Raw genomic sequence first — 19,984 nt, 5'->3', positions numbered from 1 at the left:
GGCCTGGGTGGGGCCGGCATGAGGAGCTGGCTGGGCCGTGGTTGAGAATGGGCAAAGGACACAGCAGCCACACTGCATGAGGGACTACTGAGTTGTACCAGTTGAATCCCAGTCCTGCTGGTGTGGACCGTGTGTGACATTTGCACCTGGTTCCGTGGATGTCCCCGCCCTGACTGTAAAAGTGTGTGGCTATGTTGAGAGTTCCCTTCCCTCTAGCGCAGAGGAAAATATTCCTTACACTGACTTCCCCCATTTGGCTACCCAATCTAAGACTCATGCCTCAATCTAATTTTTAAAAAATTTCCCCTAAAAAGGACAGGCTTTATGGAAAACATTGACAGAAAAGCACATGACTTTCGATCACCAGAGTTCGGTGAACTTGCGTTCTTGTGTCTCAGATGCCCAGGTGTTCGAAGTCACAGTGAGGATCCTGAACCACGACGTGACGGAGAAGCTGCTGGACCGCAGCAGCCCCGAGTACCAGGACTTTTCTCGACAACTGCTCCACGAGGTAAAGCAAGGGCACAGACATGGGGAACTTTCTTGGGTGTCCCGAGCAAGAAACCCACATCAGCCAGCCACGCCGGCTGAGCTCCTTCTCCGTGACTACGGCACAGTGCGTGCGACACAGGCTTTGGGGGCCAGCCCAGACCCCACAGTAGTTGCTCAGATGCTTTCTCCTCCTTTATGAGGCACTTAATCTAGATTTGGGGCCAAACCGTCTTTGAGATACTTACCTTAGATTCAAATGGGCTGGACCAGTTGATGGTACAGCTGGGTTTTCTGTCAAACCTTCCACCTGGAGGACCTGGGTGATCTGTGTTCCTGCTTTGCAGCGGCTTCAAACTGAGGGAGCACTGACCAGTAATCACAGCATCCATTCCTCCCCGCGGCTAAAGGGAGACAGCAGCACGAAACCTGGGAGAACCAGGTCAATGGCAAATACTATCTCTCCTCGGATAATGAACTGGAGAAAAAAGTGACCTGCTAAACTGTCAAGAACTGAGAAGGGTCTGAGATTTTGCCTTTCTTGCAAACTAAGAAGTTAACGTGTTCCTGTTGCAGGGATGTGGGCAGAAGACACAAGCTGCCTGGGTCGGAGACAAAGGACTTTGTTACTCACAGCACAGCAGGCAGCATGAGCATCACTTTCGTTCCAGTTTCCCTTCTGGCCCCCAAGTCCCACGGGGTGATGTGGAGGGGCCTGGGTGGGTGATGCACACTTGGTGGGTCTGAGGAACCTCAAAATTAGGGAAGCTGAATATTTTGTAATGGACTGCAAGTAAACCAGCCACAACCCTGCTCCAGAAAGAGACATTCTCTTTATTATATCAGACAGTGAACAGGTCTGCCCTTTGCTCTAGAGGAGGCCACTATCTTCCTCTCTCCTAAGGCTGTTCATCATACAAACGTCTTGGAAAGATATTCTGGAACAAAAGGGCAGTTAGCGCTTCTGCTCGTAAGATGTGTAGAAATGAGAGAGACTGAAGGAGGGTTACCTCTCAATGTTCACCTGCAGGGAGAATCAATTTTTGAAATTTCTTAGAGAATTCTCTCTCCTCTCCGTGGTATTCACGTGTGTGCAGGAATGGAGTGGCAGGGAGGTGGGGCAAGGTCACGTCTCCCTGGCTGGGGTGTGGGTGTTCCTGAGCACCTGGCTCTGCCTGTGTGTGTCCTGGGGGACACAGCCCAGTAAGGGGGATACAGCTCCAAATAGCCACAGGATTGCTCCTCGGTGGTCTCTCTTGGTCAGTCAGTCAACCCATCAGTCAATCCAACAGTCTCTCTGTCTGTCTCTCGCACTTACAAATTACCTTCACACTGAGGTTCAGGGCACCAGAGTGGATTACGCATCTAACATTCCCCAACTGGGAGCCTGATTATAGTGATCAGTTCCCCTGTCCCAGGGAAGGCCCAGTTGGGATGCAGCGAGCCAGGGGAGCATCTCTGCTTGCCCTGGATGGTTGGTTGCTGGGCACCTCCTCTGGGTCATGGAGGCAACACATGGATTCTGTGTATCATCCATCAGTCACAGCCGGGATCCCGCTTAACAGTTTTGAAGATGTTGATGGAAAGATCTGCTCTGTCTGAGTGGTTGTTGCCTCTTGTCGGCTAGGTTGAAAGCTCCTTTCCACCGGCGGTTTCTGACCTGTACAGAAGAGGGAAGCTAAGGATGCAGATTGCGTCCCTCCAGGCTGGGAGCGTGGTGGTGAAGCTCAGACTGACAGTCCAGGACCCCGAGTTCCCCGTGGGCATCTCCACACTGGCCCCCATGCTCCCGCCTCTGCTGGCAAGCACGGTGTTCCAGATGGACCAGCAGGGGACGCTAGTGCAAGGTGGGTCCTCCCCTCGCCCTGAGGTGCCGCCGTGACGCCCTCCAAAGTCCAGGCTACGTTATTTTGGGTCAACATTTACTTTATTCCAAAAGACAGATAAAGCAAATGAAATTGAAATCCTTATTCTGTGTTCCTCCACAGGAGCTGGGGGCCTAGGGCTGAGCCCCCTGCATCCCACAGCTCCTGGTTCTAGATGGACCACAGAGCCCCGGGGGGCCTATTCCCTTGGATGGGGTCTCTCGCTGCCGCAGGCCCGGAACGCAGGGTGGAAGTGGGCTGGAGGATGCCGAGGGGGAAGAGGACTGGCAGCTCACTGTGTGTGTCAGGGCCCAGGCACCGCCCAGCCGCTGTGTGACTCGCAGGCGTGTGGATCTATTTCATTGGCTCAAACATTATGTAATTTTTCTTGGTGTTGCTTTGAGGCAGGAAGCCACAGATTGGAGGCAGGAGGAGGGAGACAGAGAGATAGAGATGGGGGGCCTGGGGAGAAGACAGGGAGGTGAGGGAGAGATAGAGAGAGCCATAGACATAGAGATAGAGAGAGATGGGGGAGGGGAGAGGTGAGAGAGACAGACTCAGAGACAGAGATAGAGACAGAGAGAGACAGAGACAGAGAGAGACAGAGACATAGAGACAGAGAGAGAGATGTGGGAGGGAGAGGGAACTGAGGGAGGTGAGAGAGAGAGAGAAACAGAGAGACAGACAGAGACAGAGTATGCTGATGTGGAAGGAAGGTTTGTTTGTTCTTTTAATATATACTTTATTTATTTATTTGTTTATTCATTAAAAATTTTTTTTTTATTTATGTATTTTTGCTGGGAAAGATTTGCCCTGAGCTAACATCTGTTGCCAATCTTCCTCTCTTTATTTTTTTTCCCTCCCCAAAGCCCCAGTACATAGTTGTATATTCTAGTTGTAAGTCCTTCTAGTTCTTCTCTGTGAGCCACCACCACAGCACAGCCACTGACAGTGGTGTGGTTCTGTGACTGGGAAACGAACCCGGGCCACCAAAGTGGTGAAAACACTGAACTTTAACCGCTAGGCCATCAGGGCTGCCTCTGGAAGGAAGGTTTTGCCATTCAAACGCAGGACAGTGAGGGTACCCACAGTCTCTGCACCTATGAGCCTTGGGGCTCCATCTGTGGAATGGACGTCCCTCTGACCCACAGGGGAGCTGGTTCTGAGAGTGAGCTCTGTCATCTCCTTTGAGCTCAGTCAAGTGCTGGTTTGCTGTCCCAGCCTATCCCCACTCAAGAATGCAGGGAAGCCCTCGGAGGTGTCACACTTGAAGTAACATCTGGAAAACACCTGCCTGCTTAGCCTGGGGGTCACTCATCCCATCAGGGATGGAGATAGCAGTGGCCCTCTGCACCTGGTAGGTCCCACCTGCCCAGGCCCAGGGACTAAGTGCCAGGCAGACACTGGACACCATGTGAGTGCGTCCTCGGAGTGTGCCCCCAGGGCCCACCTGAGACCAAATCTGAGCAATTTTCAGGTGGTCCAGGCAGCCCTTCTGCATGAGGTCCCATCCATGTCTCCGGGCACCAGGGCTTAGGTTATTCCAGATCTTTATCAGAGGATGCTGTGTGTTGAATGGTGGCCCCCGCAAAGATATGCCCACCCAGAACTTCAGAATGTGACCTTATTTGGAAGAAGGGTCTCTGTAGATGAAATTAAGGTAAAGATCTGAGATCATCCTGGATCCAAGTGGGCCCTAAATCCAGTGATGAGCGTCCTAAGAAGAGACAGAAAAGGAGAAGACATGGAGACACCAAGACAGAAGCAGAGACTGGAGGGAGGCAGCCGAAAACCAGGGGATGCCTGGAGGCCCTTGAAGTTGGAAGAGGAAGGAATGTTTTTCCCCAGAGCCCCAGAAGGAGCACGGCCCTGGCGACACCTTGATTTTGGACTTGGGCCTCTAGAACTGTGAGAGAATGACTTCATTTGTTTTAAGCCAGCTTAAAAATTGCGGTAATTTGTTGTGGCAGCCTCAGAAAACTCACCCCGAGGAGGAAGCAGTGTCATGTATTGCTAACGTTCTAGGTTTCTCGACAAATGCTTGTGAAGTATCCCCCTGAAGTTCCAGAAGCCCCCTCAGAAGTTAAGTGCCCTGACAGGCTCTCGCCCTGCAGTGACCCTAACAAAGAGAGGGACTGTTTGCTCAACATTTTGGAGCTGAGAGGGGCTGTGGGAAGGCCCCCTGTGCCAGGGACCCAGAGATGAGGAGGCCTCGGGCTGTTGATTGACGTGAGAGGAGGCCCTGCCTTGTACCAAGTCTTCTGATCCAGGTACCGCTGGCTTCTGACACCAGAGCCGCAGGAGAGTCCCCGGGCCACAGCCCCCATGTGGGGAGGCCCACAGGCCTGAGCCATGGGGGGGGAAGGCTCTTGCCTCCTGAGAGCCCCTAGCCCTGTGGGCCGGGGACCTGGAGAAGCACATTCATCGCCATTCTGCAGAATCAACAAAGTGTAATGTGAAGAGAGATCCTTTTCTCTGTGGCTCTCCCAGAAATGATATGGTGGCGTCCTCGGAGCATTCCTGGATTATTCGGGAGCGCTTGCCTCCCGTGAGTCAACATGTCCCAGCAGCGGGGGGTCACGTCGTCATGACCTCATCTTCTCCCTGTGGCCCGTCCGTCATGGGGTCATCGGGTGGCCACATGTCCTGGTCTTCCTCCAGGAGGGCGTGCCCCGTGCATTGGGAGACTGGATGCTGAGCAGCGTCCTGGTTCTATGAGCCACGCCCTCCTGAGTCCTGCCCAGCTAGCCCTGCAGGAGGAGGCCTGACGTGGCGGGTAGTTCACGGCTGCAGGGAGCTAGCATGGGTTGGATCCCAGCTCTGACACTCACTCGTGGTGGGACCCTGGACGAGTGACGTCACCTCCCTGGGCCTCAGTGTGCTAGTCTGGGAGAGGAAGAGATTATAACGACCTCCCACCTCCTGGTCTGTTGAGTAAATGAAGGAAGATGCAGGTATGATTTAGCGCCGTGCCTGGCACACGTCCAACAGCACCTCCCACATCTCAGGTTAACTCTTTTCCAGGCTCAGCTTTCGTATCTCGGATGAGTGCTCCAGCTGGGAAGGTCCTCCGGGGTGCCCTGGGCCCCACTGGTCCTCCTCACTGGGGCTCCTCTCCTGCTCCCTTCCCGTCGCCCCCCTTGGCTCTCCTGCCCTGCCTCTCCCCTTCCTTAGGATCTGCTCTCGGGAAGGACCATCCTGCTCATTTGCTCTCGAGTGAAGATGACCAGCTAGCCTTCTGCATTGCCTCTTCCGTGGAGCCTCTGGGCTTCAGTGTTCCGTGTGGACGTTAGCCAAATGGGGCTCTGGCGATGGCATTGTTCTGTGTGAGGAGTCCTCTTGGGTCTTCTGGTGTCTCTGGGGTCACCACAGTGCCGGCTGGACAGCTACCTCCTCCTGTGGGCATCAGGACAGGCCTAACCGTGCTGCCCAAAGCTCCCTGTCGGCCGCATGCTCCCGACAGCATTGCAGCCATATGGGCCCTTGCTGTCCTCTAAGCAGGCAGTGACAGAAGGGATGTGAGCAGAGGGAGCCTGGCCCTGGGACTGTCACCGTCCACCTGGCCTGCTGGCTGGGCCAACACGCTATGTGGACTATCTTTCTTTAGATTCGATGGCGGCTGCCCTTTGTCCAGCCTCTGTGTGTGGTGCCATTAGATTCAGGTTCTCTGTGCCCCTCTTTTCCCTCGAGTGTGAATCTGATGCTGGCCCCCAGGAGACAGGAGGGCTCTGGCCCGGGCTTCACCTCCGAAGGGCACCCCCAGCCCCAAGACAGCCTAGGGCCTGCTGAGGAGGGCGCCCCTTGCTGGGACCTGGCAGCCTGTTCTTGGGCCTCCCTGATTTGTTCCTAAGGCCAGCTCAGGTGTGGGGCACCTGGACCAGGAGTCACAGACCAGGACAGGAGGGCTGTCTCCCTCCTCTGGGAGGTGGGCCACACCCTTGTCCCAACTGCAGGGCCGGCAGGAGCAGAGGGCAGCCCCCTGCACGGGGCTCCTGCCTGCGCCCTCGTCTGGCAAGCCCAGGAGGTGCAGAGGCCACCTGGCAGCCCTCACTGCTTGCAGACCTGCCTCCTCCCTCTGAACTGGAGACCACCTGGCCTCTGGCTTTAATACAAGACCAAATAAAGCTGTCTGTGCCTCCTCCAGGCTGGCTGTGAGCTGTGTGCTGGGGGGATCAAGGGCTAGGTGAGTCACCACAGCTAAAAGTAGCCGCCAGGTGCTCAGCGGTCTGGGCCTGGGTCTCAGCTGGGACCTCTGCTCTCCTCATGACCCCGCTGCCCGGCCAGCCTGGGCTCAATCCCGGCCTCCAGCTCCCCGGCACCCCTCGAGCTGCCTGCAGGCTGGAGGTCGGGCAGGGCTCCAGGAAGATCTGGGGGCCAGACCAGCAGTGCCCTGTCTGCAAAGGAGCCCTGGGCGGGGTTGGGGGTGGAGGGGAACCAAGTAAGGGGGGTATAACTTGCATCAGCTGATCAGCCTGCTGGTCTCAGGGGAGCTGCTTCCGTGAAGGTCACAGAAGAAAAACTGAAAACCACAAAAGGAGCCTAGAGCACTTGGCTGCAGTTTTCTCTGCATGAAACCAAACTTGTCCCTTATCTTGACTTAAATCCCGGCCAAGCCTGGCTCCTCTGGCTCACGGGACGTGGATCGGGCACTTCAACCTGCAGGTCTAGGAAAGCATTAGCAGAGGGGCCTTGTGACTGGGTCTCGCAGCCCACCCCACACTGGAAATCGAGCCCCCTTCTCAGCGTCCCAGCTCCCCCCCTAGCAGAGGTGACTCTGTTCAGAGCCACCTGCTCACCTGGGGCTGGGATGGGACAGGCAGTGACCCAAAGAGCAGGCTCTGGGCTGGAGGATGGAATTCTAGGGGCATGGGAACACTGCCCCCGACACCAGCTCCTCCCAGCCTGAAATACAGCTCGAGATGTTTATTCCTCAAGATTAATCATGCTCGTTGCAGGTAGCACTTTATCGATCAGTTGCGTGTCAAAATGCATGAGCCCATCAGATTTTTCGTGGAGCAGGTGCAGGAGTGGGCGTGGCTGTCACCCCGGGGACCAGGAGAGAGGAGAGCAGAGGGCGGGAGATAGAGAAGGGAACGGTGTCCTGATGAAGATCGTTTCCCAGTTTGGCCTAACGCTAGTCCTGGCTGCCGCTGATTGGAAATTGCGGGGTAGTATTGGGCGTGGGCGGGTGAACAAGGACTGGGGGACTTTGAGGGGATTCACAGGGGTGAGGGGAATCACCTAACACTCTTCGGACTCGGGGAGGAGATGCTCAAGGGCCATTCCTGTCCTTGTCTGAACACCCGGACACTCTAAGATGACTCGGAAAGCCAGACGCCTTCCGGCTCAGTTATTTTTCTTTGTTGAAACGCTGAGTATTTGGGGATGTTGGCACATGAGAGATAAGGGAAGGCATCCTGATTTTGGGGTCTAGGAACAAAGAATAGACAGAGAGGAATATATTCACATTTCTGGGTGCTAATACCTCTAAAAGGACCAACATTCCCTAATCTTTGCCCCCAAATCAGGCAGCCGATGGTGAAGGTCGGTGCAGGCAGATCTTAGCTGGTTGCCTTGGTTCACGTAGAAGCTTCCGGGGAGGGCTCCATGCAGGGCCTCCTCCGGACTGCTGGACGCCAAGGCACTCCTCTGACTCCCAGCCTCGACTCTCCGGCCGTTCATTGCACAACGGTCAAGAAGTTCTGTGCTCTGAGTGGCCTCAGGCCGTTCTCTCACTGGCACCTGTCTGTCTCTCCTGCCCACAGATTGGGACGAGTGTGCCGACAGCCTGGAGCACGACTGCTCGCCGGCCGCTGAGTGCGTCAACCTCGAGGGCTCCTACACCTGCCGGTGCCGGACGGCCAGGGACGCCAACCCTTCCCGCGCGGGCCGGGCCTGTGAGGGTGCGCCCCATCTCCCCACCCCCCACTCCGGGCCATGCCCCCTCCCTGGGAACCCGGGGCGGGGCAGGGCTGACTTCTCCATCAGGGCACAGTGCCAAGGGCCCATCATACTCTTACGGGCCCACGGAAATGTTTTAATTTGAATTTCTTTTAAAATCAAAAGAAAGAAACTAATATAATAATGGTGAACATATAATAATGACTCTAGCCTTTATACCAATGCAGTTTTAAAATACGACTTTTAATTTTCTTATGGACGAAGGGGTCCACATAAGTCATGGTGCAGCCCCCTGAGGGGGTCCCTTCCTGGGTGGCCTGCAGCCCGAGTGTGTGGCAGCCCAGGTGAGCGTGGAGAAGGCCTGACATGGGGCCTCTGAGCCCCAGTCCTGGCACGTCTCTGTTTTGGGGGAGCCAGTTCTGATTGGTTGGTTGGGGCTCGCTGGAGTGCTGACTTGAGAAGCAGGAGGAGGCAACATATAGACTTAGAGTCCTGAGATGGACTAGCAGTGTCTGCCCTGGACGCAGCTGGGCGGTGGAGGCGCTTAGCCACCTGTTTGGCGTCGCAGCTGCGGCCTTCTGGTTGGAAGCAGCAGCAGAGAATTATTCCTGGGGGACCTCTACTCCTTACCCACATTGTCCTGCCTCCTGATATCCACCCCGCTTCTCGTCTCCCATTCTTTTTCTTATCCATGTGATGTCCAGCAGGCTGATGGCAGCTACCAGCACCAAGCCCCATACTGAGCTCAGATTTGGGGAAATTGCCCCATTTTCCCAAAGGCCTGATGGATTCATCTGAGGCCTGCAGGAAGCACGCCCTGCATTAATGTCCTGGTTCTGCAGCCACCCAGGTGGAGCCCCACTCTCGGGTCCCAGCCTCCTCATTTAACTAATGGAGAGGCACTGCCTTGCCCTCTGCGAGTGTGCTTGGGAGACTGCAAACACAGGCCCCACTGCACATTCAGATTCACCAACGGAGATGGCCTGGGACCCCACTTGGGGGCCACCTGGGGGGGCTCTTGCTTGTGGGTGGCACCTGGTGGGCTTTGCTCAGGCGTTTCTGGACCAGAGGCCCCATCTGAGAGTGGTTGTGTCTTGGCAGGTGACGTGGTGAGCCCCACGGGAGGTGTGCTGTCTCCAGCCGCAAGGGTAACAGCTCCAGCTCTCGGCATGGAAACAACAGCCCTTGGCCTGGAGACCCACACCTTGTCACCCAACCCCCAGCACCCATGGGGCACCACCCCTGCAACAGGCCAGGCCTGGACCCCAGGGCCCCCGCCCAGCAGAGGGGGCATAAGCGTGGTCGAGCAGAACAGGAACAGCACAGGGCAGGATGTGGAGGAGGCGTTCAGTGTGGCCCAAGGCCTGGGGACAGGCCAGTGGACGGCCAGCTGGGCTCCCGGACCAACCCACAGCTCCCTTCCCCGGGCCACAGACAGCCCTCTGGACCCCACTGGATGGTTATCGAGAAACTCCACCATGGAGTCGTCCTTCTGGCCCACTCCTACCAAGGGCCCCACAGGCCACGTCGTGTGGCACACCAGCCTTCCCACTCAGGACACACTGCCAGCACATCTGGACCCCACGCAGCAGCAGAACTCAGACCCTGGACCCTCCGGCTCCCCAGACCTGCCTTCAGCCCCCACCTCTGTGTCTCTGAAGACCCTGGCCTGTGGTGAGTGCCTGGAATGGGGCATCTTGGGGGACATGTAACCTGAGGCCCGAGAGCACTGGGAGCCACATGGTCTGTATGAATTCCAGTTGTCTGGAAGTCACCAGGAAGTTGTCTGGGACTCACTGAGTTCCAGTCACTGGAAGGCCTTTTAGACACATTTGGGTGGATTTCTCATTTCATGGCTCCACAAACTGGGGTGCTGGGCAGCTCTGTCCCTCGGTGGCTGGCTTCTGGTCTTGTTAGGATGAGAACTTGGTCTCCGTGCTTTCTCTCTAGTCCTTCCCTCCCCCCTTCCTAAGCCCCTCTGTCTGCCAACAGCGGGAGCAGGAAGTCAGGCGTCGGGAGGAGCCTGTGGGGTGCGTGTGTTGCATTAAGCAGTGGGGCACATCCCCCAGCAGTGTTGGGCACCCCAACATTTCTACACATCCCCAGCAGTGCAGTAACCCCCAGCCGTGCTGATCCCCGGCCATGCTGACGCCCATCCCCCAGCCGTGCTGCACCCCCAGCAATTCCACATGACATTCTACGCGCGGGGGTTTATCTACTGCCAAAGTCCCCGGGGGACGCCTCAGGAGACAGGCAGCAGCCACGTGTGGGAAACGGGCCTGGCTGTGCCGTTCCTGCAGAGGGAGGCCACGCTGGCTTCTCTCTGAGAGCTTGCTGGGCTATAGCCTGACCCTGGATTGCATCCAAATGGAACTAGCTATTTAATGGAGCTCCATCGACGCGTTTCCTCTGCTGAACGGTGCAGGTTCCAAGACTGAACTCTTAAGTCCACGTGAGCCAGGACTGTCAAGCGCCCCCGGGTCGCCCTGCAAGAACAGCTCTGTAGCCAGCAATGGCCACCCACGCTGACCCCTCGGGGAGTCCACCCAGAACCTGCTCAAGAGGCCTTCATTTTGGGAAGTCCAGGGACCTCAGGGGCAGAAAGAAAACCAAACCAGAAGGGGCAGGGCAGCTGTCCTAGGACCAGGCTCAGGAGGGGCGTCCAGGGACCCTGCACCCACGTGTGCTGCTTACAGCAGGGGGACTTCGTAGGACTTCCCTGGGCTGGCGCCCCCTGAGGACGTCTCGCGTCCCCGAGCGGTGTGTTTCATTTTAGCCTCCGTTGAGGCGTCTCCTGTCCTTTCTTCTTGGAAGGGCTTCACTGATTTTAATCTCAGTGTTTACATCCCCTTCCCAGTTCCCGCCCCCATCGGAAGGGTCACGGTCTCCAACGTGACCAGCACCAGCTTCCGCGTGGCATGGGCGGCGGATCTCGCCCTGCGCCCCACTTTCCAGCTCACCCTGACGTCCACACGGAGCCCCTCGGTGCACCTGGAGACCCAGGATGCAAGTCTGGTGCTGTCGGGGCTGGAGCCCGGCGTCTTGTATCTGGTCGAGATAGTGGCCAAAGTATGTGAGAGAGAAAGTGCCAGAGCTCGCCTGAGAGTGAGGACAGGTAAGGGGTTTAATGCTCACCGCCGTTTGTTCTTAAAGGGCGGAGAGAAGTATAAAAAGATTTTTGGTGGGTTAAGGTTTAAAGAGCTGGATGTGCTTGCGGGCGCTGGGTTTCTGTTTTCTTCTTAGCATAGGAACGCCTGGCTCACTTCATTCCATACACGGCTGGCATGTGAAGGCTGGACAGGAGGTGGCTCATTTCAGGGAAGGTGTTGGGCAGATGGTGGGCAAAGAGGTGGCAAAGCGCTCCAGACTCTGCCAGCAGGGGCTGCAGACGCTTGCTCCCTGTGTCCCCTTGTGTTCATGGCAGGAAAAGGCATGTGTGCTGGTCCACTGAGTGTCATCCATTCCCTCTGATTGTCCTCACTCTCAGTGGACTCGTCTTTGGCTTCAGGAAAGACCACAATAGACCGTCAGACGGCCGACCTATGAATGGCCTACAGAGCCTGGGGCCGCAGAGAAAAAAGGATAGTAATAGAATTAAATGAGGAATCAAACGTAGACTCTGGTAAAGTGGAGCAGATCCTTGTCAATAGTTATTCATTCGGATAAAATTCACCTTTTCTCCACATTAGCGTTTGTCATCTGGATATTTTCCTGAATGTCTAACTTACCTGGACAGCCAAGGGTACACCTGATGTTGCAGATGAGTCCTCAGATCTTGGGCAGCTGTCCAAGAGCTGATAGAGGTGGTCCCCAAGGTGGGGTGCACACCCCTTGGGGGATGGCTTTTGGGGGACCGTCAGAAAAGTGTAGAACTTCTGTTTATATACTTTGAAGTACTGATTAGCTGTGGACTGGGAGATTAGAGAGAAGATGGTGTGCAATGATGCTACTGAGCAAGTTCACGGCGAGCTGGAGAAGGGGAGGTCACTGTTGGCTGGTCCGTCCTGTAGGGTGGCCCCTGAGTCTGAGAGCCGGTGCTGGGCTTTCAACGCTTTCGATGTAAATCTGGCCTCTGAAGGCCTCACCCACTCCTGGATGGAGGGGTTGCCTGTGGGCGTGTGAGCCCGTGCCTGAGGTGGGTCCACATCGGCTCTCACCTGTGCACCTGTCCTTTGCACCTGTCCTGTGCACCTGTCCTGCTCCTGATGACTTTCAGATCAGGTCACATGCTCCAGCTGCCGTGAGTCTGGACAGATGGCCCCCAGGCTCAGTGACAGCAGTGACCCCAAGGACATGGGTTTGGGGTTCGTCCAGGAATGCACAGTGGGACAGGTCTGTGGTTTGCCATACGCCTGGGCAACAAGCTCCTGGGGGTGACACTCTCTGCCCCTGACAGGACAACCTTGTCCTTCTCTTTCGCTCACTGCCCAGAACGGCTGGCAGGCAGCAGATGCTTCACAAGCATCTGGTGAAGGACCGAAGGAGATTTGAGACAGCTGCCGTGCCGGAAGCCAGGATGCGGCCGGGCGATGTTCCTGGACTACATTCTTGCACCGTGTACTCCTAGAAGCCCTACGGTGCAGAGAGATGGAACAGACCAGCGCAAATCAGGGACCACCCTTAAAACGCAGAGAGGCAGGGCTGTAGGGGAGGAAGAAGAGCTGAGTGTATCAGGACCTCTGGACGCCATCGTGGGCCGTGGGCTCTGAGCAGAGGCAGGGCGACCCTATGTCCTGGTTTGCCTGGGACAGCCCGGTGTTCATCTGTGACCCTGGAAAATTACCGAGTAGAACCTCCGTGAGCTCTCAAAGTTGTCCGGGCTTGCTGCCAGATTACCTGGCCACCCTGTGCACAGACAATGGCACAGGGAGGGGCAGAGAGGTGCATGGGCTGAGCTGGTTCCACGGCCTCTGGAAGGTTCTCCTTCTGTGCCCAGGCTTTGTCCCAGCATCCTCTGGAATCTGGTGGGCTGTGTGTGCCGGGCACTGTTCCTTCTTTCTAGAGCGCAGTCAGCCTCGGTTTGATGTTCTTCCAACATAAACATACTACTATTAAGATAGAGATGGTCATCTGTTGCCTGGTACATTACCATTTCAAGAATGTTTATTCTCCATCCCGCAGCGGCCCAGAAACTCAATGGGAAAGTCAGAATCGCAAATGTCGGGTACGTAGAATCCTTCCGCAATGCAAGCAGTAAGGAGTATCGGGACTTCCTAGAGCTGTTCTTTAGGATGGTAAGTGATGAAATCGGTTCTTATTTCCTTTTGGCATGTGAAGGAGGGAGGCGGGTAGTATCCTAGTGGCAGCCAACTGAGACTTCAACCTGTAGGTGCTACGGGTTCCTCATTGTGGAGGAAGCTGGGACTCCAGCTCTGGCATGGTGCCTGCGCAACGCTGGATCTACCATTAAATAGACGCGTCAGGCCGTGGCCGACACGCCTTCTCCTCTGCCACATCCTCGCTTCACATTGTTTCCTGTTCAGAGAAACTTCTTTATTGATATGGAACCCATGGGGGAGAAAGTCCCTGCCCTGCCTTAAAAAAAATTGAGATCTATTTCACATACCATAAAACACACTTGTAAAGTGCACAATTCAGTGGTTTAGACTGTATTTGCAAAATTGTGCAACTGTCACCACCATTTAATTCCAGAACATTTTCATCGCCCCAAAAAGAAACCCTGCACCCATTAGCAGTCACTCTCCATTCCCCTGCCACCCCCAACAGCTTCTGACAACCACTAATGTGCTTTCTGTCTCTATGAATGTGCCTGTTCTGGATATTTCATAGAAATGGAATCGTACAATATGTGACCTTTCGTGTCTGGCCTCTTTCACTGAGCCTAATGTCTTCAAGGTTCATCCATGTTGTAGCATGTGTCAGTACCTCATTCTTGTTGATGGCTGGATAATATTCCATGTATGGATAGACCACATTTTGTTTGTCCATTCATTCATTGATGGACATTTGGGTTGCTTCCACTTTTTGGCTATTGTGAATAATGCTGCTGTGATCCCTGCCTTAAAAAAAGTATTTTTTGTATTCTTGCTTGTGCTTCCCTCTGCCATCCCATTCTTTGGGATGATATATTGTTACGATTTAGTAAGGGGGCGATAACAAGATTCTTTTTTGATGAAGGTTAGTTTACCCTTTGATGAATGAAGAATGCACTTGTCAATCTGGTGATCTTGTTTGCGTAGTGGATCTCTCTTACATTTTAGCTTTTTTACCTTATTCTGGGAGTTTGAGACACAGAATAGAGAGAGGTTGGCAGCGCCACCTAGAGGTCGAGTGATAGCATGATGGCGCCTTAGCAATGCAGGCGGCCCTGCGGTTGATTCTGTTCAACCCTATCAGCCTTACTCACTGATGAAACGGACCACGTACCCTCCAGGAACTGTCCTATTGGGGCTTCTGGGGATCTGGGGTCCTGCCTTGTTTATTCCAGGGTCCCCAGCTCCCGGCCCAGTGCGTGGATTCAAGAGCTGTTGAGGGTTTTATTCACAAGTGTGTGACCATCTTCTTTAGGTGAAATGTTACCCATGATATTAAGCAACAAGCGCTGAAATCAGTCTACAAAGCTCTCGTGGTCACATGGAGCAGCTCCATTTTCATTTCCCGATTAATCTTTCCTCTTCAAACCATTTCCTCTTTTGCCTCTTTTTGGGGACAATTTTTTTGTTTGTCTAGAATTTCAGAATAGCAAACAATTGTGCAACTTATCACATGTGTAGGACTTGAAGACAAATTTGGGGAGGTCATGGGTTAATGTTGCACCTTGTTCCTTCTCACTTCCTAGCAAGGGGTCTGGAACTTTGCTTTGAAGTTGGTTTGAAATGTAACCCAAGGCAACTTTAATCCAAGCCTATGACAGAGCCCTCTCTGGAAGTCCCAGAGAGAAAAAGAGACAGAGGGAGAGACAGAAAAGATCCAACTATTAAAACGGTAATGATGTCAGCCATGTGATGTGAGACAGGCAGCTCTAGGGTCTCTGAGAGTCTGCAGCCTCTGATAAGCAACAAAAGATTTGCTCCTGTCGGCTGTCACAAGGCTGGGAAGTGGACCCATGAGCCTGTGCCTTGAGCCACCGCATCTCACTGAGTTCAGATGAAGACGAGGTCTTCTCTGTGAGGGCAACCCCTAGAGGCACACTTTTCCATAGATTTGCGTTACATGGACTTCGGTCTTGTTATAAGATGGAGTGTCTTTCTGGGCATTTTGGACACGGTGGGTTAGAACAGAAGAATATAGTATGTGATGCAGGATTCTGTCCAAAGTGACAGAAGGAAAAACAAGGGTTTTAGAGGTGGGAACTGCCTGTCCCACTAGGGATGCTCACAGGAAGCAGTTTTCAGAAAGGTGGGGAAGAAGAATGGAAGGGGAATGTTCTGTGGTATCAGAAGCAAAAGGATTGTTCTAGAAAAAATGAAGCGAGGGATGTGGTGTCCCTCTCCATGACCACTCGTTCAGCCGCCGCCCTCCGTGGCCCTGAGCTAAGAGTAGCAGATTCTAAATGCCGTTGTGAGCCCTCTACCAAGTTATAAGCCACATAGCCCTGTACTGATTGGCTGGTTGGGGGGACGGGGCTCTTCTCAGCATCTCAGAACCCATGGGCAGTTGCACTGGGCTTGGGGACTCGGTAGACAGGAACGGGCCCAGGGCTGACCTGTGGCTTTGACCTTTTGCCACAGCCAGGCTTGCGGCTGGCTGGAATCCCAGGAGGAGCCACCTCAGGACACCTGTCCCCCGTTTCCTCTCTCAGGGCGGCTCTTCTCACGTGCTCTGTTTCTCCAAAGGTGCGGAATTCCTTGCCGGCCACCATGCGTGGACACCTGGACGCCGGCGGGGTGCAGGTGGAGGTGATCAGCATCACCAACGGCAGTGTCGTGGTGGAGTTTAATCTGCTGATCGTCATAGACGTGGATGTCCGGGAGGTGTCTGCCGCGTTCCTCGCCGCCTTCCAGAACGCCTCTCTGCTGGAGGTGGTCGGAGGAGACACCTTCATACAGGGTACGCGGGGCTCGGGCCCCGATGGAGACTCACTGCGTTCCAAAATGAGAGGCAGCGAGAGCCCAGCTACTCCTTCCCTCTCGTTCCATGTGCCTCTTCTTAAGGGCTGCCCCTGCGGGAGATGAAAATGTGAGACAGATGGGACCCGCACCTCTCTTATCGCGACTATGGTTTTTTTTAAAGGGTTATGGGTTGAAAACATCTTCGGGTGAACCCACAAGATTCCTAGAGATGCTGCTTCATTTTTGAGGGCTGTGTCCCGCCCTGCTCCTCCTCTGATGCCTGTTTCGATGGGCTGAGGGCAGATATGTCCCTCTCTGCAGCTAAACTTCCTCCCAAGCAGTTTCCAAGGAGATCCTAGTAAAAATGATTGAAAAGAAAAGTGGAGAAAAAAGGCTGTTTAGATTCTTTTCTCACATTGTATTGGTCAGCTCGGGCTGCCATAACAAAACACCACAGCCTGGGGGCTTACACAGTAGACATTTAGTTCTCACTGTTCTGGAGGCTGGAAGTCCGAGATCAAGGTGCCAGCCTACTCGGTTTCTAGTGAGGGCTTGCTTCCTCACGTGTAGACACTGGCTTCACTCCCATCCCCTCGGGGCGCTGCCCTGTCTGTTGAACTCTCCGGAACTGCTGGTCTCTGTTCTCATTTGATAATTTTCAACCTTGCTCCCTGGGCGCACCTCCCCGCAGGCTGTCTGTGAACGGCCGCCCGCCGTGCCTCTCTCCCCCGCAGTCCGCAAGCCCCAGTGACGCTCTCCTGTTCTCTGTTCCGTGTGTCTCACAGATTACGACGAGTGTGAGAAGGGAGAGGACGACTGTGAACCGGGCACGTCCTGTCGCAACACCCTCGGGTCTTTCACTTGCAGCTGCTCAGGAGGCGCCCCCGACTTCCCTGTGGAATATTCTGGAAGACCCTGTGAAGGTAATCTTCTCATAGGCCCTTTTCTGGAATGCTGTTGGATAATCTGTTCTTTTAAGGATGTTTGTTGACAAAGTGCTTCTTTTCCAAATGAAGTCAGCATGTTTTTATGTCCTGGGCAAGTTTCCTAACGTGTGTGTGTGTACATGCACATGTGTGTGCACGTGTGTGTCTCTGTGTGTACACGCACGTGTGTGTGCCCATGTGTGGGTATGACGTGTGTGTTCATGCATGTGTATGTGCACGCATGTGTGTACGTGTGTGTGCATTCATGTCCCTTCACACTCTTCCATGGATCTTCCGGGTGGTACCTCATATCTCCAAGTGTTCTTCTGATGCCCGGGATGAGACAATACACACATAAACTCAGGTGTGTCGTCTCAGATGACCCCTGCCATCCAGGGCTCTGTGGTCAAGTGGAGGGAGACAGACGTTTATACCAGTAAATATAGACTATGGAATGTCAACGGGGAATGTGGAACGTGCTCTGCGGAGGTGGAAGCAGGAGGCTCGGAGGAGACTATGTTGTCTGAGCCCCATGAGTGTGGAGGGAGGGCTTCCACGGAAGAGAAGTCTTTGAGCTGGTCATAAAGGACAGCTAAGACAGCACTGGGCGGAGGATGCTGCAGTGGGGCAGGGTGTGGTGGGTGAGTGCGATGGCGAGAACAGAGCTGTGGAAGGCGGGCATGGTCCAGGCGCACAGTGTGGGCTGGCTGCAGTGTGGGGGCCTGCAGGAGGTGGGTGGGAGAGGGCGGGAGGCAGGCTGCCCAGAGGCGGGTGAAGCCAGTTGAGAAGGCTGTGCACACCATGAAGAGGGATTTGGATGGACTGCATCCTGGAGACAGGGCAGCTAGGTGAGGAGGAGAGCCCTGGATGAGCCCCACCTTGAGACAAGAGAAGGCAGAGGCCAGGGTGGCGGGCAATGGAGCTGGGCTGTAAGGAGGGCCCAGGGAGCGGGCCGAGGTGGGTCTGGAGTCTGCTTCATGCAGACTGGGGAGTGGGCCCTCGGAGACGGGTGGACGCTGTCGCAGAGCCTCCTTGTTCTTCCAGAGGTTGAAACCGAGAGTGCTTTGGGGGACGTAGGAAGCTGGAGTAGGCGCTGGGGACTCAAGGATCCTGAGAGTACCCATCATTAACACATCTCAGGGAATAGGCTCAGGGCCCCCGGGGGTAGACGACTTGTCCTGAGTCCACAGCTTGGCACACGCCCAGCGCCGGCCTGGGAGAGGCTGGGAGGGCAGAGGACCTCTCGATCCCCGGGGAGCCAAGCCAGGCCCAGCTACCTGGGCTGGCAGGAATGTGTAACACGTGCGTGTGTGCGGCTGTGGCTTGAATGTGCAACCCAGGTGTGTGCCCCTGCAAGGTGCAGAGCAGTTCCCATCCGCTCCTGGCCCCCGGCCCTCCCATGGCAGTCCCTAAACACAGACCTACCCTTTGCCTTTGTCTCCTTGTGCCTTGCAGGTGACCCTCCTGGCAACGCCACCCAGGTCCCTGGCCCAGAGCAGCTCCCCACCCCAGCAGGCACTAGGGTGGCCTCTGTGCCGGGTGCCAACCTGACCCCCCAGGGCCTGCCCCGGCGGCTGAACCTGACCGGAGCGGTCAGGGTGCTCTGCGAGATTGAGAAGGTGGCTATCGCCATCCAGAGGCGCTTCCTGCAGCAGGAGTCCATCCCTGAGTCCTCCCTGTACCTGGGACACCCGTCCTGCAACGTGAGCGACGCCAACAGCACGCACGTACTCCTGGTGGCAGGGTGGAGCGAGTGCGGGACCGTCGTGCAAAGCGTAAGGCCTGGGCAGCCAGGCTGGGGACGCACACGAGGTGCAGGGGGCATTGATCTCCACATGGGGAGGATCTCCACATGGGGAGGATCTCCACATGGGGCGGGTCCACATCTAGCCGGGATCAGGAAAGACTGCATGGTGAGGTCTCTGACTCTAAGTGGGGGACGCAGCAAAGAGTCAGGATAGGGTTGAGTTCTCACTGGGGACCAGGCTACACCCAGAACGAAGAGGGAGCCCTGCAGGGATTCTGCTGCAGAGGGCCTGGGGTACGTCTCAGAGTCGGGTTCAAAAACTCCTCCCAGTGATTCTGAAGCACAGGCAGGATGAGAGCCAGGGGGAGAGAAGGGGCAGGAAAGCTCAGAGCCTGTATTCGAAGGTGAGTGTGTGTGAGAACGTGCATATGTGCACACGTGCAGGTGAGAGTGTGTGTGTGTGTGTGTGTGTGCGCGCGCATGCGCATGCACATTGGCGAGGAAGTGGCGTGACATTATCAGAAGTACCTGGCCAGAGGGATTGTGATCCTATCAAAAACTCTCTTTATTCCAGAGTCTTTCCTCTGGCACGGAGGGAAGGCCAGTATGGGAGTGGGACTGTCCTGGCCTGGAGGCGTTCGCATGTCATGTGCAGAGCGGGTCTCTGGAGCTTCAGCCCACTCGGTGACTCTGGGCAGGTGGTCCCGGCCCACGTTGAGCATCTCTGGTTCCCAGCATTCCCCCACATGGTGGGCTGACCTGGCTCCTTCTTCACAGGGTGTCTCTAGGTCACAGTTAACGCTCCCACATCCCCTCTCTCCTCCCTCCCCCCTACACTTGGCCCACTGAGCGCCAAGGCTCAGTCTTCAGGGCCATGCCAGGCACACAGGAGGCTGGAGAGAAAACCAGCACCTTCCATAAGTTCAGCCAGCTCTGGGCACTGAGGGGAGCAGAAGCAGCACTGGGCTAGGTTGTCCCCCGGGGAAATAGGGGGTAGGGGGTTGGGTTCACCCTGGAGGACTTATTGGCTCCTGGTGGGGGAGA

General features: G+C 55.3%; 1 protein-coding gene across 2 annotated transcripts in view; it reads left to right on the top strand.

Moving 5' to 3' along the window:
• Positions 1-19,984, top strand: part of UMODL1 (uromodulin like 1) — a 59,992-nt gene that overhangs the window by 28,063 nt on the left and 11,945 nt on the right. The window contains exons 8-17 of one of the 2 annotated variants that reach the window (XM_004429625.3): positions 399-511; positions 2,117-2,336; positions 8,120-8,257; positions 9,357-9,600; positions 9,724-9,929; positions 11,113-11,370; positions 13,377-13,489; positions 16,052-16,265; positions 17,053-17,190; positions 18,649-18,968. In XM_004429625.3, the coding sequence (XP_004429682.2) occupies positions 399-511; positions 2,117-2,336; positions 8,120-8,257; positions 9,357-9,600; positions 9,724-9,929; positions 11,113-11,370; positions 13,377-13,489; positions 16,052-16,265; positions 17,053-17,190; positions 18,649-18,968 (1,964 nt within the window). Of the gene's footprint in view, positions 1-398; positions 512-2,116; positions 2,337-8,119; positions 8,258-9,356; positions 9,930-11,112; positions 11,371-13,376; positions 13,490-16,051; positions 16,266-17,052; positions 17,191-18,648; positions 18,969-19,984 lie in introns of both variants that reach the window. The other variant, XM_087417818.1, reaches the window with a different exon arrangement.

The sequence above is a fragment of the Ceratotherium simum genome, chromosome 27 (assembly GCF_057802395.1).
Source record: "Ceratotherium simum simum isolate JZ-2026a chromosome 27, ASM5780239v1, whole genome shotgun sequence".
NCBI lineage: Eukaryota > Metazoa > Chordata > Mammalia > Perissodactyla > Rhinocerotidae > Ceratotherium > Ceratotherium simum.
Note: the sequence above shows the minus strand (reverse complement) of the source record. Positions and strands in the feature narration are given on the sequence as shown.